The 17074-nt window shown below is 44.2% G+C and overlaps 1 protein-coding gene and 1 long non-coding RNA gene across 6 annotated transcripts in view; one reads left to right on the top strand and one right to left on the bottom strand.

The window, feature by feature from the left end:
* The window catches only part of LOC134505800 (uncharacterized), a 219818-nt gene that overhangs the window by 155338 nt on the left and 47406 nt on the right, over positions 1–17074 (bottom strand). The gene's annotated exons all lie outside the window — the stretch shown is intronic.
* The window catches only part of SFSWAP (splicing factor SWAP), a 78024-nt gene that overhangs the window by 33086 nt on the left and 27864 nt on the right, over positions 1–17074 (top strand). For 4 of the 5 annotated variants that reach the window (XM_063315781.1, XM_063315777.1, XM_063315780.1 and 1 more), the window contains exons 11-13: positions 2773–2944; positions 6802–7035; positions 12650–12840. In XM_063315781.1, coding sequence (XP_063171851.1) covers positions 2773–2944; positions 6802–7035; positions 12650–12840 — 597 coding nt within the window. The remainder of the gene's footprint in view (positions 1–2772; positions 2945–6801; positions 7036–12649; positions 12841–17074) is intronic. The other variant, XM_063315778.1, reaches the window with a different exon arrangement.

The raw sequence follows: 17074 nt of genomic DNA, 5'->3' as shown, positions 1-17074 counted from the left end.
ATTTCCAGCTGAGTAGGGTTCAGCTCTCAGCCAGGCCCATTGCTGAGAATTATGAGAACTGGTTCACACCGCTGGAAGTTAACCCAGTTAACTTCCTTTGTTCTGCTGGAGCATAATTTCATGCTCTCTTTGCTTCAACCAGTCTCCCCCAATATGGGTGCCTTGACAATTGTAACTCCTGTAGTTGCTTAGCTAGCCTGGCTATTGAGCATCATGGCAGTTGAAGGGCAATTAAGAAAGGCTGGTATACAGAGCCAGCCATTCTGCCCACGTTGGGGGAATTCTGGTTTTGGCTTTTGCAGCCAGCCTCACATAGTGCTTTGCAGACCCAATCTGTAAGACAACTACGAAGTTAACTGCGTTGGGTTGGGTGGGACAAGAGCATCGCTATAGCTTCCTGGTTTGTACATAATGACTCGCTGTGGCTTCTGTTAAAAAGGCTGCAATTAAGTTGGAGAGCGTACAAATCCAGGTCTTCATCCCATATTCTCAGGCTGAGATTTGGCTTTATCCCTGAATTCCTTGCAATTTAAATGCTGCTATATTTGTAGTACGGAGAAATATCTGTTTGAGTATATGCTGTAAAATGCAGACATTAAGTAGCAAAGGGAGTACAGGTAGGTCTCGTTTAGTGACTGTTCGTGGATGAAAAAGTAACTGCAAACGGATGAAAAGTAGCTTTGCGACCAATCCATGCATCGACAAGCTTCCCAGCGTGTAAAGCAAAGGGAAGCTGAATCATAAGCACAGTGGCTGTTTCACTTAGCGACCACCTCGCTTAACGGCTGAGTTGCCGATCCCAGTTGTGGTTGCTAAACGAAGATTACCTGTACGGTTTGATGCATGAGCATCCATTTCAGTTTCATCGTTGAGGTCAAGTAGGAATCTTTAATGCATTACCAAGTCAGCCGGAATTATAATGTAGTGGACTAACTTAACTATGCCTGGGTATCTTAATGTTGATGATTGAACTAGTTGATTTTAGGCATATTTTGGTGTACTCAGTGTCTCCTGAAAGGTGCATTCTGATAAAACAGGCTGGAAATCAAGGAAATGTCGTTCGGATGGGCATTGTTTCCATAAAATACTTGCTTAAATTGGTTTGATTGAACATTTTATATGCCTTTCCCGTCAAAAGATCTTGCCTCCATCACTTCATTGATTAAAGGCAAAATGATGTTCCTTTATCTTTTCAAGCTGAGATGTAATACCCCTCTCATAACGCTGCCAATTTGCTACTGTTAGTAATTGAGTTTATAACCTGGAGAATAGTCTTGTCATTATGATGTACACACAGCTTTGAAATATATATATGTTCAGGTAACGAGAGCCATGCAGGCTTTTCATTAAAATCCATGTACAACGACGTTGTAAGATCTTTCTGATTCACCCACACAAGAAGAAATCCACTTACCTCTTCTCCGAGAAGAAGATTGCTGTGGTGAAATTGTAAGTGCCCCAAACTCGCATGCACACGTGCGCATGGACACACACACACACAGATGTAGGTTTGAACTCCTGTAAGGGTTCTACTTTGTAAAGCCATGAATGTTACTGGAGGGACTGTCTCACCCCATTACATCAACTCGTCCCCACCTGGTCAGGCAGAGAGGGCATGTTAATGGACCCCGTCCATGAGAGACTGTCGATTGGCAGGGGGCAGGAGGAGGGCCTTCTCTGCCGTGGCCCCCGCCCTGTGGCACACTCTTCCCCCAGAGGTGAGGCAGGCCCCCACCCTCCCGGCCTTCCGGAAAGGGGTGAAGACCCAGCTCTGCCACCTCGCTTGGGGCGGGAGGAGGGATAATCAATCCTGGGGGTGGCTAGCACCTTGAAGATGCCCCCGTGAATTACATGAATTTAATTAAGAACTTTTCAACACCCCCATCTTGGATTTTATATTTATATTGTTATTTAAGAATACTGTTTTTATTGCATTTTAACCTGTATTTATTTTAGTTTTATTGTAAACCGCCCAGAGTCGCTTTCAGATGAGATGGGCGGTGACGAAATTTGAAATATAAGTAAATATAAAATAAATAAATGTCCCTACATATCCCTCAACTCTGGCCTATGCATGTCAAAAGCAACAGATCTGATTCTGTCCTGGGTCTCAGTGTGTTGACTTTCCACGCAAAGAATTTTGCTGCAGAAGAGGGTTCATCCAAAGGATACCCACCCCCCTCTGTTTAGTAATAGTATAATCCCAAAAGGGCTATACCGTATGCTGCTTACAGATGCTCAGCTCAGCTCCTGTGAAATTCTCTGACTTGCTAGAGTTGTCTGTATGGTTAGCTCTTTGGAATAACTCATGGGTCAAAAGCCGGGCAATACATACTGTTTTAAAGGATTTTCATGCATCTGTTTGGAGCATCCTTAAGAAACCGTGTGAGTTTAAAAAAGAAACAGGAAAAGCTAAAACGGTGCAGGAATAAGCAAAAAGGCCTATCAGACCAGTGGCTTCTGACCTTTTCCAGCACAGGTATAAAAGTACATAAAAGTTAATCTCTTACTATTAATTAAACAGTAACATTGTATCTCTAAAATCAAACTTTTCAGTCATCGAAACCTAAAATCAAGACTTCATTCTTTTGCTTATCGGTCTTATATTCTGCATTGTGTTTTAATTATAACTTGAAAAATTCATTAAAAAAAAACTGTGTTGATGTTCTGCTCAATAAAAAGCATGCCACTTGGTGGGTTTCTTTATATTTATTTTGCTGCGGTTTCCAGCTTTGAAGTCTGCTACCTAGTGCCTTTCCCCCCCTTTAAAAGCAGGTCACCTCTTTATCGGAGGATGTCTCTGCTGACGCACCCAGCGTAACATCAGGAGAGGCCCAGTTTCCGGCCGACCAGACACCCGAAGATGCTGATTCAGCTGCTCAAGCAAATAACGCGAAGGACCCAACCGCCAGCAAAGTCATCAGTGATGGCAAACTGGTGAAAGGTAGGTCTCAGTCCAGATTTAGAAATTAAAGGGATCAAACCTTGTCTTTGGAGAGCCCAGAGTCATATTTGGCGCCCAACAACCGTCACTTTGACTCTGAACCTCCCTCTGAAAGGTGCTACTGAATTATGATTTTTAAGGGGACAGAAGGGGGAGGTTATTAAATAAAAGGTCATAAATGCGAACCCAGTTGCACAGCGCCCAAATTGTGATCATGTACCTCAGGGATGCTGCGACGGTCATAAATGTGAGCACTGGTTGTAAATCAGTAAACAAATGGTCATTAAGTGAGGACTTTTTTTTTTGCTTTGCCCCTGCCTTCTTTTAGGAGCAGGTCAGTTACAAGCCAGTTTTGGTCTTTGGCCCCTGCACTAAGCTTTTCTCCCAGATAAACCTAGGTTGGTTTCATCATTAGGTATAAAGCCCGCTGCTGCTGCTGCTTTGCCCAGAGAAGGTGAATTAACACAGGGGCACATTAGCTGAATTCACACATTGCGTTAAGCCACGTGTGTGCTTCATTCAGCTAACTACAGCTAAGCCAATCAGCTAGCTTTACAAACAAAGCCTTCCCTTTATAAGAAGGTGCCCAGGCAACAGAGCAATGGTTATCCTCTTTTTTTAATTGAAGTTTGTTTTCTGTTTGCAATGGCTGTTTTGGATGTTGTAGGTCTGAGCTAGCACATTTGTAAATACCTGTCTTTCAGCAAACGAGCGGCAAAGCACTAAAATATTTGGGGCCGTTCATGCAGGCCCGCAATTCCAAAAGACTCCAAAAAGCAGCTGCTCTTTCACCTCCCGCTGCCGTCGACATATTTCCCACTTTCTCAGGGTCGTGCTGCCCAGTCCACTCTTGAGAAGACACTTAAACCTCCTTGCTCCACTTCACTGCGAACTCCATTCATGTGCTCCTTAGAAACCTTTGCAGTTGAGTTGCGTGTTTCAGCAGGTGGCTGCTTTTAGCGGTAGCAGTCGGATTGAAATTGTGCCTGGCCATCCTCCCCTTTTTTAAAAATTTAGAGAGACCTATCTGCAGGATCATAGCTTTGCTAGACCAGTCGGCTTTTGTGGGGAAGGGGTAAAGGGTTGGTGCCTGAAGAGTTTCCATTTCTACAGATAGAAGGTTAGACTGATGGTTCCAGTAGTAAATATTCCTCATTATTATCCCCCCCCCCCCCAATAGGTTAAATTATTTAACTGCTGTTGGTGTAGGTCCACAAACCATCAGATTTTAGGGCCAGGGTGGGGAGAGTCAACTAGAGTTTGAAAGATTATTACATTTCAAAGTGACTCAAATGTTCATCAAGGGTATTTTTTTTTGGGGGGGGGAGATGAGATAAAGGACTTTGTGACCTTAGCAAGAGAGGTGGGGGGAAATGGTTTGAGATAATTAGGATAAGGAGTATAGGAAGTCTTGAGTTTTATGTATTGGCTTTTGCATGCTTTTACATTGTTGTTTTCTTGTTTTTAAATTGCTGTCTTGTTCTTCGTTGTTGTTTTTGCATTAGTTCTAATTGTTTGTGAGCTGCCCAGAGTCATATATACGGGGTGGGCGGCTGTATAAATTGAGTAATAAATAAAATGAGTCACTTTATATGTTCGATCAGGCAATTTGCCAGTCAGACCCCATGTTGTTGTTGTTTTTAAGTTAAAAGCAGTCTGTTTTGCTTTCAACATTGCCCTTAACTTTCCATGTATTCCTCCATACCAGCATTTTAAGGGCCAGAACTGGCTGAGCTTCTGCCGCAGAAGTTAATTCTCAGCCTCCCTTTTTTAGAGCATTGCTCTCAGTTTCGTTGGCGGCATGAGGATTGATACAAGGCGAAACTCAGGCAGAGAATTCTTAGACATTACCCAGTGCAAATGCTAGGTAAATGAGGGATGGAGGTCACACAGTGAAAGTTTTCCATTCCAAACATATTTTGCCAGTTCATAATTCTCCTTAGAACACAATGGCAGGCTGCCTGTGTTTGAATACCACTCCAAGCCCCTATCCTTGCAAGGACAGTTTCAGATGCTGATACGTCTGTCAGGAGGGTAGAACAGTTGTATTTTGAACAGACTGGCAGCCCGATCAGGTCCATACCACCAGAAGAGCAAGTGGTTATTCTCCAGGGAAAGAGCCAACTTAAGTATGTACAAGTTCAAGAGTGAACATAACCTCTCATGAGTATTGGCAAATTGCATAAAGGGCCTTTAAAATTTAGTGGGGGAAAGCCTTGAGGCAGATATCCAGATGGTTGACTCCATCCCGTTTAATAGAAAGTCAATTTGCTAAAGATTTTTCCCCTTAAAAGGATGTGTGTGGTGGAGTGTTGAGTGGGTAGAGGAGATGGGAAAAAACTGGAGCAGGGGAGCTGGAATATTGTTCCTTGTCTCCAAAAAAGGATGCTTTCGGTCTTTTATACCAGTCTTCCCCCGCTCCCCCCCGCTGCTTCAGTTACTTTCAAATAGATCTGAAAATGAGACAACAGGATGTACGGTCACAATATTTTATGGTCTATTTTTGTCCTGAGATGGCTGATAATTAGAGGGAACCACAACACATAAATGGTAATTAGAGGGTTGGGCTAAGCTTCAGCACAATAGCAAAGAAGGAGCTGGCTTAGCAATTTTAGGCAGCGCGGTTCTGATTCGCAACCAGCGGAGACTGTACTCCAGTACAAAGATGCCCTCTTCCCAGTACCTGGCTGCCGACTCCGCGTCTTCTAGAAAGCCCCTTTCGTTCCCGACGCTGGGCGTGTTACGTTCTCCTCGAGCAGTTTTGATTTTCTCCCCCGTTATGTTCTTCCCCCAGGAGGCTATTTGCCAACTTGGGTCACTCCTCTTAAGCTTGCCGGGGGTCTTCCTTGTTTTGATTACCCAGAGCTCAAGGCTTGGATAACTGCGCTCACTTTAATCCTTGGAAAATAACTAGTTTGCTGGAAATACCAAAGCTTCTGGAGGAAAAGTCACTGCCTTAGCCAGCCAGGCATGACCCATTCAGAAGGGAATCCCATTCTGTTATCGCAGGGGCTGTGGGGCTGAAAAACAAACTATCCAACGTATAGCCAAAATAGAGCCTATCGTGGAGACATAGGATATTATTTATTTATTTATACAATAAATAAATAGGTAGGTAGGTAAGTTGCAGGGGCAAGCAGCCTTCTTTCTGTCAAGGGCCTCATTTCCGGGGCGGGGGTTAGGGCTTGTGGGTGGGCACATGATAGTAGATTCCCAAGCCGCCAGTCAGGACGGTGTTTCTCAACCTTAGCAACTTTAAGATATGCGGACTTCAACTTCCAGAATTCCCCAGCCATGCTGGGGAACAAATGGTTGTAATTCAAGGACCGCCTGTGTTTGTACCAGAATAGCATTAAAGATAGCTTACTGAAGCCTGTGTAGTTTTTTTGCTTAACGACCATGTGATTCATTTAATGACTGCGGTGATTCGCTTAACAGCCACGGCAAAAAAGGGTTGTAAAATCGGGTGCTGGCTGGGGATTCTGGGAGTTGACGTCCACACATCTTAAGGCTGCTAAGGGTGAGAAACACTGAGTTAGAAGGAGACAGGCAAAAATGCATGGAGATAACCCTTTGCTTTCTGACCCTTGCTTTCTTTTTTCCCCCCTCTCTGTCCTAAGCATCACATTGCAGGGAACAGACAATACGTCTCCCCTGGTCCGGACAGATTTCTTTAAAAGGAAAATTAAAATTAAGCCAAGGATGGCATGAATGAGGCTGGGGGCTGCACACAGCCCTGAATTGCCCTCCCCTACTCTATTCTACCAAGACTTTTTCTCCTCCCTCTCCTCCCCCCCCCAAAAAATTAAGCTCTGCAACTGGTTGCCAATCTTCCTTCCTTCCTTCCTTTCCAACAGCTTCATTCGCCCCGATAAGCTTTGCAATCCGGGCCAAAGAAAATGACATGCTTCCCTTGGAGAAAAACCGTGTGAAACTCGATGACGACAGCGATGAGGAGGACGAGGAAGGCAAAGAGGGCCAAGAGAATGCCAGCAGCAGCTCCAACAGTGCCGCCGTGCTTGCCCCCCCCAGCAGCGCTCCCGAAGAAAAGAAGCCACAGCTGACCCAGGAGGAGCTGGAAGCCAAACAAGGTAAGGACTTCATTGTCTGGAACAACTGAAGTTTATAGGCCATGCCGTTTGGAAGCTGCCTCTGCGTAGACAGGGCTGAAGTATTGTTAAAGGTGGGAGACCGAAAGAGAGGAGAAAGCAGAAGAAATACAAGTCTCTTTGGTTGTTGATACACGTGTCTTCCCCCCCCCCCCCCAATCGGGATTCATTTCTGATTTCCTTGTCTAACGTGGTATTTCTTCATTCTTAAGGCCTGCAGCCAGTACTAAATAACTTACTGCTGATGCAGATGTATCAACACATCCATGGTATGAAAATTGGTTGCCTTCAGACAAAGGCTGGATTATCTAGACTGGGTTTAGGGAAACCTTGCTGTTGAGGACCTGGCCAAAAGCACCTCCTGTATCCTCCCCTGAAAGGTGTATTTGCTGGGAAGAGGCCAGGAGAAAATGGGAGATTAGGCAAAGAGAGATGGGCAAGCCGGTTAGCAGCTTATCTCATCAATGGCAACTTGGCCCAGGTGTCAAGAAAAAGGCCAGGAAAAAGCATTTCATAGCATTCAAAGAGACTCTGCCTTAATTAACTTATTCTAGAGGCAGCTGGGAAATGCCTGTTAGTTTCCAAAGTACAGGTAGCCCTCGACTTACGATCACGAGTGGGACCGGAACTTCCACCGCTAACGTCCCCCGTTTCTCAAGGTCTTTCTCACATACCCTTACACTCGGCTTGTATGCATGAGCCCACTGCGTTCAATTGTAAGAGGGTGTTTTTGGGACATGTGATCTGTACAGCAATTCTGGTTCCTTCATCCTGGTTTGTTGGTTAGAGCAGTTTCTCAGCAGAGGCACTTTCCAGCTGTGTGGACTTCTGCTCCCCAAATTCCCAGCAGTGCCTATGCTGGCAAGGATTTCTGGGAGTTGAAGTTCTCCCATAGGGAAGTTGTGTGAATCCAGCCACTAAAAAACTCCCCCTTCCTTTTGGCTTTGTGCGAAGATGGAACGGATGAAGTATGGAAATTCACTGTAAATCAGGAATATTGGCTTACTTTATACAAAGGTAGCCATTGCCTATGAAGTGTATTTGCTAGTTAAGAAAAGGCTAACGAAAGTGAACGACTCAGGGTCCTTGACATTTGCTATAATAGACACAAAATACATGAGGCAGATGGGGAAAGGAAACATTCTCTTCTCCATTTTTCTTTCCTGAAAGCATTGTGTTGGGTGATAATTAAATCTGCATTTGTCTGTGTCTAATTCAATAAAATGCAGCAGTGTAATTTGATGGAGAATTCTCGTGAAGCTACCACAGTGATAGGGTTGACTTTGAGATGCTATGAAAAGGCTTCTCCATAAAGTGCAAACATACGATTATTAATAAAAATCCTGAAGCCATTTGCAAATAGAATTATTCATTAAAAAAAATATCCTGCAGAAAGTCTTGGAAGGCAGGGGGAGCGTATCAGGTTCCAGAGACAGAGAGACATAATTACTGCCCAATATATTATTCCATGTCTGCAGGTAAAAGGGAGACATGGAATGCTGTATTCCAGCGGAAATATTCCCCCTCTCTCATATTCTGAAAATAGCCTATATTTTAAAATACTGTTTACAAATCTTGATAAAGTCCTTTTTTAATATCCTTCCAAAGATGAGCACCGGGCAGTAAAACGATGCCTTTTCGTTTGTAAAATATCAGTGAAATGTGAGGCCTGCTGGGAAATTAGGCAAGACCGAGATCACTAACTTTTAAAATGTTTGTATTCAGGGTCTTTTTAAACCTATGTCATCAATCCAGGAAGCGTGAGTGAGTGCCCCGAATTGAAATTTGGAAATTAAAATATATAGAATATCTTTCTGATTAATGACTGCTGTGCATATGAAATCTGTGGTGACTTCCAGAGGGGTCCTGACCCACCATTTGAGTACCCCACATTATGAGAAATCCCATGACTCCAGGGGCTTAGCAAAGCTAGAACTATCTATTGGAGCCAGAATCTTTTATGCAAAAACACAGAGGCTGCTAAAAAGCGTAATGAATTGTCAGTAGATGCTTAAACTATACAAGAAGCCTTAATTTATTGAGGCAACGGATATTTTATATGTGTGGGTGTATTCAGAAGGGCTTATTTTACCAGGGCAGGGCAGCAATTATAAATTGCAGCAGCACCCTTAATTGATTGTGACTTGCAGCTTTGCCCAAGTAATGGATCGGAGTCAGGCCATGCCAAGGGGCAGAAGTCTGGATTGCTGGTCTCTGCTTGAAAGCATGGAAACAGAGGGTAGAGAGATGCGATAGGCCAGTTTTTCCTCCGAGAACTGGGCTGCCTGGCTTCTGGCAGTTTTTCCCTGCGTGTTTCCTCCATTTTGCTAAAAAAAATCCTGCAGTGATGGTGACACACTGGACACTTGCAGAGTGGCACTGCACTCACAGCCGTTTCTCAACCTTTTGACCCTGGGGGAACCCTTGAAATATTTTTCAGGCCTCGGGGAAGGGACCCCTGCCCATTCAGGCTCAAAGATAGGCCAGAAGTTGCAAAATTATTGTATTTGTTTCACGGGTAGGCCTGTCTATATGTATTAGCAGTGCCCTTAAACTGAAAATAACGAATGGAACTTACCTCTTTAACACGAAGTTGCCCAAATTTGAAATATTTTTTTTTAATGAATTGTGATCTCCCCGGGAACCCCTCGGGACCTCTCGCGGAACCCGAGGGTGCCATGGAACCCTGGCGGAGGAACCCTGCTCTCGTTCACTTGTCCATCTGCATTTAGGGGAGCGCCATGGCCTGATGTAATCAGTGGTTTTCCTCAGGGTTTTGAGCAAGCTGTGCTAAGATTCCTAACATCACATGGCTTGAACGCACATCTTACAAGCTTGGGATTGTCACACGCACGCACACACAGGCACACACCCTGTTCTAATTAGCCCAGTTAGTGACAGTGAAAGCTGTTGAGTACACAGCTGTACTCGCATACTAACCTCCTTTTGCAACCCTACATCTTCATCACCTGGTTCTAGCCCAGCGTTGGAAAATGCCTGTGTAAGCAGAAAGCATTTCCATGGTAATTGCCCCCTACATGGAAGAGGCAGAGAAGCACCCCAGAATAAGAAATAATTAGCAAGACACACGTGCACCAGTGGAGCCATTGCTTCCCCATCCCTCCTCTTCGTGCCCTAATTAATCTTCCCCTGTTTTGTGTTACCTTTAAATTTAATTTCACCTTGAGGCTCTGCCTGGCGTTGCAAGTGGCTGCGTCCTCTGCCTTCTGCTTTGTTCACCAAGCATTGGTTTAAGGGCCAGAGTTCAGTTCTTTGAATTACTGCAATACAAAAGACAATTATGCTCAATCTCTAGCTTTGGGGGAGCGGGGGGGACTCTGGATGGAAGCCAGGAAAAGGTAGGCAATAGATCAGGAGCTGCCATGTTGCAAACTTCTGTTCCCAGCCTAAATCTTGGTTCCCCCCCACCCTATCTGTTGCCTTCTGCTGCCTTGTTAATGACTCTCTAGTACACTGTAAGGTAAAGGTAAAGGTTTCCCTTGACTTAAAGTCCAGTCGAGTCCGACTCTAGGGGGCGGTGCTCATCTCCGTTTCTAAGCCTTGGAGCCGGCGTTGTCCATAGGACACTTCCGGGTCATGTGGCCAGCATGACTCACGGAACGCCGTTACCTTCCCGCCGAAGCGGTACCAATTAATCTACTCACATTTGCATGTTTTCGAACTGCTTGGTGTGCAGGAGCTGGGATTAACAACGGGAGCTCACCCCGCCGCGCGGTTTCGAACCGCCGACCTTCCGATCGACAGCTCAGCGGTTTAACCCGCAGCGCCACCACGTCCCTAATTAAGTACACTGTAATGGTCATGAAATAGTTGATTCACATACAGGTAGTCCTCGCTTAACGACCACAATTGGGACCAGAATTTCCATTGCTAAGCGAAGCAGTCATTAAGCAAATCCGTCCCAATTTTATGACCTTTTCTGCGGCAGTCATTAAGAGAATCACCACAGGAGTTAAGCGAACCACATGGTTGTTAAGCAAATCATATAGCCCCCCACTGATTTTGCTTGCCAGAAGCCACCGGGAAAGTCAAAAATGGCAATCACATGACCATGGGACAGAACGATGGTCATAAATTTGAGCCGGTTGCCAAATGCCCAAATAACTACTGGGATGCTGCGACAGTCATAAGTGTGAGAACCAGTCATAAGTCAGGTTTTTTCCAGCACTGTTGTAAGTCTGAACTGTCACTAAACGAATGGTTGTTAAGTGAGGACTACCTGTACATTTGAATTACAGCTGAAATGTACAGTGATTGGCCTTGGTGTTCAAGGACTGGGATCTAATTTTTTGTGAGATGTTTTCCAACCCGATCCTGCTTGCTCTGCCCTTGCTGACCTTCTGCGAAGGGCTCTGCTTTTCGAGGTCTTGTCCAGGCCTGTTTTAAGTTCTTTCCATAGTTCTGTTAGCAGCTCCATCTCAGAGCCCCGCTGCAGCTTCAAAATGTCTCCCTGGTCATGACCAGCATCTGGATGTCTCTGCACAGCTGGGTGTCTCAATTCAGGAAGAACTCAACCTGCATAAATGAACCGCATGACTTTTCTGCCAGAGCAGAGGGGGCAGGGGTTCCTTTGTGACTTCCGAGTAGGAATGAGTGTTAATTTTATTTTTGGCTTAGTTTTGGGAGTGTTGACTCCTAGTGCCATGGAAACCGGGCATTTTTGTATGTTGATGGCAGTTCTGGATAAATGTGCATACGACTGCTGTGCTTTTCTGGATTTCTGAGCCTTTTTTCATCCCCCAGTAAAAAACAAACAAACCATGATTTGGCACCCCCCCAGTTTTGAAATTGACCTTACCCATGGCTGGAAAGCAGCCCCCATTCAGCCTACTAGTGAACTGCAGTCTTTCCCAGGAGGAAGTTTGGCCACTTGTTTGAAAAATGTTTCCCGCCCCATGGTGCGCAGCCCTGAATTATGTGGACCATTGGTTTCACATGATCTAAGAAAGCTTGCCACATTTGCAGCCTTGCTGAATCAGTGCCCCTTTCCACAGTTTTTCCTCTAGGCCAGTGTTTTTCAAATTTGGCAACCTTAAGATGCTGGCTGAGGAATTCTGGGAGTTGAAGTCCACACATCTTAAAGTTGCCAGTCTTAAAAAAACGCTGCTCTAGGCACTCTCCCCCATTACCTCTATAATACAGGAAAGTTTTCTTTGGCTACCCAATAGCCTTTGCTCTTTCCCATTCTCAGAATTTATGAAAGCCTCTTTTCATATTCCTTTGTTCTTTCTCATGTCCTTCGTTAATCTTGCCTAGCTAATGAAAAGTCGTCTTTCAAAATCCCTGCTGTTTGATGTCTGTGTGTTTTTAAGAGCATCACAGTACTTTCCGCTCATGGTTCTGTTTTGTTTTGTTTTTTTAAACTTTGGTTCTGCCTCTAGCACATTTTTAAGGTGTTCTTCCACACAATCTTTAAAAGGCCATGTAAGATTTGGGTGTTTTTTTAAAGATCACACGGGTGCCCGATTTTCAGACAATACCGGTAATGCAACTTGGAGTACAAAACGGTTGGTCTCGCAGTGTCTTAAGTTAAATGACTGTCTTCTCCTCTCCCCCCCCACCCTCCCCAAACCAGCAAAACAGAAATTAGAAGACAGATTGGCAGCTGCAGCAAGAGAAAAACTAGCCCAGGCTTCCAAGGAATCGAAAGAAAAACAGCTGCAAGCGGAACGCAAGAGGAAAGCGGCCCTCTTCTTGCAAAACCTGAAGAACCCACTGGCAGACATAGAAGTTGAAAAAATGGAGGAAAGTGCCTTTAATATAGAGGTGGGCAAATAGCAGTTTGGACCGCGGTAGGACTTGCAAAAAGACTGTTTCGGGGGCGGGCTGGGAGGAAGTGTAAAAGAGCCGCTAGCGCTGCTGAAAATAACTGGTTTTTCCTGGGATTGAATGAGGAGCATTCTCCGAAGAAAGGGAGGAAAATGATCTAAAGGCAGTGCATCAGTCTTTGGTTCTTTGGCGATATAAGAAATAGCGATAAATTGACCTGGTACACCCTTTCTGATAACTCCAAAGCCAAGCAAATCACGAGAGTTTGAAGGGCAGTTTTTTGTATGGGCGAAAGCAAGGGGGAAAAATGCTAAGATTTGCATTTCTAATAAAAGCATGTGTTATTTGCATTTCCCAAGCATGTCCGTGAACTGGAGTATAATTATCCCTCCAGATACAACGTGTTTTTCAAGGAAGAGATGATAATGTTAGGGGGAAGCACACGCCAACAACTGCTGAAAATGCTCACATATTGGAGAAATTGCTTGCAGTAATAGAGTATATTAGGAGAAATCCATCCATACATACATAGATACACAAATGGGTTTATGCCACATAAAGTGAATAATTTCCCCCCTCGGGGGTTATTAAGAGTTACTTAAGATTTGGTAAGGTTGTGCTAATTGAAAACAGTTACAGACTTACTTCTTTAAAAGCTTTAAACATTGGGTGATTTCTCCACAACTACTTCAGTCCTCCTGGTTTCATTTAGATGTTAAGATTTGGATTTTTTTTCTTCTTTTCATTAGAGATCAAGCATTTAAGGCAGAATGGAAGCTAAAAGCAGGAGTTGGGAATGAACAGTGGGGCTAAAACTATTTTTGAGCAAGGATAAGGGTGTTTTTAGCCCTCAGCATGTACTGTGTGAGAAGCAGTTTGAAAACCTAAGGCGATAAACTCAGTTTGCTAACTGCAGCTCCCTTAATTTCAGTCGAGGCTAGGCATTAGAACTGATGGAGGCATCTGGCTTTTGTTTTATTAATTATGGCTTTTATCTGCCTTGCTTGTTTGGAAAGGGATGGATCAGCTAGTACTTGGGGTCTGAGGCAAAAAAACAAAAAAGCCCTGGGGGATAACGGTGTTGCCAGGAGCAACCTAAGAACTATGATTCTGAAAATTAATTGTCCCCGGAGAGTTGGGAACCTGGTTTGCTAGCGCTAATGTGGCTCCTGAAAATGAGTTTGGGCATCAAAACCAAAGCAGAGGGAAATCAAATTAAATTCCGAAGGCACACAACTATATTGTGCTTGATCTTTGGCACCAGAGAGCTAGCAGCAGCTGTCCAGGCATTCTCATTTGAAAAAAAAATAGTCTGTATGGAGAGAATAAGATTTTTTTTCCCCTGTGGGGGGTGAACAGAGTCATAGCAGAAGCCCCAACGGAGCAGGTGGTTCTTTGGCCCTTCCTATTTATTTATTTAATCATCCCTGCATGGGATTGGGTAGCTGGCAGAGAAGTTGGCATTTTGCAGAGTGCCAGCTCAGAGAAGACATTGTCCTCCATGCCTATAATGGGAAAGCTTCGGAAGTCGTGTGGGGGAGATCCTTGTAGGCACAGATTCTCCTGGAACAAGCTGGGAGGTTGTTGGTTTCCAAGCTACTGTAACCAAGGGATCCTGTGTTGGAACAATAAGTACCCCTCTCCTTATCCTATATTATGTGCCCAGGCAACTATTACAGATCTAACACAAGACATAGAACATTTCTGGTCCCTGTTAAATTTCCCAGGGAGAGATATTTTACAAAGCCTGAATTTAAACTCCCCTTAAGGTAAAGGCCAGCATACTTCCAAAATAGCCCTCCCCTTAAAGAGCTCCTCCCCCATGGGAAGCCCCCACGCATGTTTTAACCTCCAGCCCCAAGCAGTCCCAGCCAGCATTAGTGGTGCTCAAGGAAGGATAGAGCTGGAATCCAAGTACGCCTCACCTTGGGCTAGGATGCCTCAAAAGACACCAGCAGATATTTCTAGTTTTCACAAAATGGTGTGGTGATACGTGGTTTCTGTCTCCTACCCCGGAAGAGTCATCTGACCTGTGGGTGTTTTGATCATCTCATCACCTCTGGCAAGCCAGCTTAGCAATAATTAAACAGACGCTTTGTGGGAGAAAAATGGGTTGTCATCAAACCGGTAAATAACGTTTGCGCGTGTTCATAATCACAACCCTTGAACCGGTTTCCTGCTGTTTCTTGAGCCAAAGGCACAGGCTGCACTGAGGCCTGTGACCTGCCGCACAAAACGGCAAGATGGTATGAAAGGCAGGACCGTTCACCTTGTGCACTATCTGGAAAGGCAGCTTAGAAATCATTTCAATCTTGATTACTCTCTATTTAACTACACACTTTAAACTGTAGGCATGTTCTGTATTGATAAGAAAAATAAGCCCTTACCATCTTCCGTATCTTTCCTGTCTTTAAATTTAATTGCTCTGCAAGCTTTGGCAGGGATGCCCATAAAGCTCTCGGGCAGGTTATCAGGCCAGAATTGCTGCTGCAAAGCTGAAGCCGAGATCTCCTAGAATCTAGTTACGAGGGATTGGTTTCAGCTTTCTGCGAGCCTCTGACATCATTGACCCAAAACTTAAGCATTGCAATAATAACTCTTGTAGCAACTAGCTTAGCATAATGTGTGAACCCAGCCAGTTGTGGTTTATTCAGCAAACTGTGTTTAAGCAGAACATGGCTTGACCATGATATGTGAATCCTACAATTATATGCATATACTGTACAGTAGTTTTGGATACAACATTTTTTGTCCCTCAATTTCAGGGAATATTTTCATAGCCCTGATTATTTATTTTATCTTGTTCTTTCTCTTCCTCTTGTTCTTGGTTTTTTTTTTTTTTTTTTGGTTCTTCCATGTTTTGGCAATTGTTTTGTTCTTGGTGCCAAGGTCTTTTCTTTTGCCAGTGTTCCCCCGGTATAAAAAACACTACGAACGACTTCCAGCACATCTTTGGGTACTGACGTCTTCAGCAAACTGTCAGAGGATCATAAATTCTCCATCACCAGGGGAGAATAAACATTATCTTAGCAAGAACGTGACGTGTATGGGATTCACTGCTGGAAGATCTGTATTACACCCTTCTGTTTCACAGTAATGAAGACAGAGCTACATCTAAAACCTAGTTTTTTTCTGTGATGGAAAATCCAATTCAATTAAAATTTCCATCACGTCTTCGTAAGCTCATGAAAGCACGTTGGCTTAGGGATTGGACTATAAATCAGAGGCCACTGACTTAAATCTAAGACATCCACTTCCCACCTCAGCCTTACATATGAGGAATAGAAGCGAGAGCACCCTAGTGTATATGTTTGCTTTTGGGATCCAAACAATGTGCCTTAGGTATTTTTGAGTAAAGTGCTTTTAAAAACCCAAAAGACCATTCCTACCTTAATTCTGAATAATCAGACCCGGTTAGAAGTTGTGCCAAGTTGGCTACTTAAATGGAAACTTCTGCAGGTAAGAAAATGGTAGGTATCTTTATATGCAGTATAGGCAACCGCATATAAAGAATATTTAGTGATAGTAGAATAGTACAGTAGTTTAACTCGGGCAAATAAACGAATAGGTGCATTCCTTGTGGCTGAGTTCTTGGTTACATTCTCTGCTTCCTTGTAAACGCTGCCATCATTGCCATAATCCAGGATTGGACAAGGTAGCGAAGGGTACACAGGCACACACACAACCGCAGACCTGGGCAGTGTCATTTCCAGGCGCTCACGTTGGCGTTCTTGCCTGAAATCTCAGTTATTCAGGTCAATTCTCCCCACTTCTCCCCGCTCCCCCCAAAAGAGCCTGCATTTTTTTCATTTAGGCTACCCCTGGATGAATGGTTTATTTTGTTTCTTCCCTTCCCTCTCTGTCATTTTTTAAATGAGAATGCTTTATACGAACCCCTTTGAGATCCACGCCAAAGTATTTAACGTGAATGTTGGCTATTTAATTAGAACGTCCTCTGTGTGGAAATGCTGGAAATGCTATTACTAACTCTTCACCAGCTCCTTCATTTTCCTGGGACTGTTCCGTTTCCTGCCAGGTACCTCACCATCAGAATCTGTCCCTTCAGTCCCAGAGCAGAGCTGAAAGCACAGAAGACAAAAACTCTTTTCCCGGGTTCTCACCTCAGTCGTGTGAAAAACTGCCTGTATTCTGTGAGTGCCCACCATCCTACCTTAAGTTAACCTGGAGGATGGATCCTCTAGTAGAAGGTAGCAGGGAGTTGCAAGACGCA

The sequence above is a fragment of the Candoia aspera genome, chromosome 15 (genome assembly GCF_035149785.1).
Source record: "Candoia aspera isolate rCanAsp1 chromosome 15, rCanAsp1.hap2, whole genome shotgun sequence".
Lineage (NCBI taxonomy): Eukaryota > Metazoa > Chordata > Lepidosauria > Squamata > Boidae > Candoia > Candoia aspera.
Note: the sequence above shows the minus strand (reverse complement) of the source record. Positions and strands in the feature narration are given on the sequence as shown.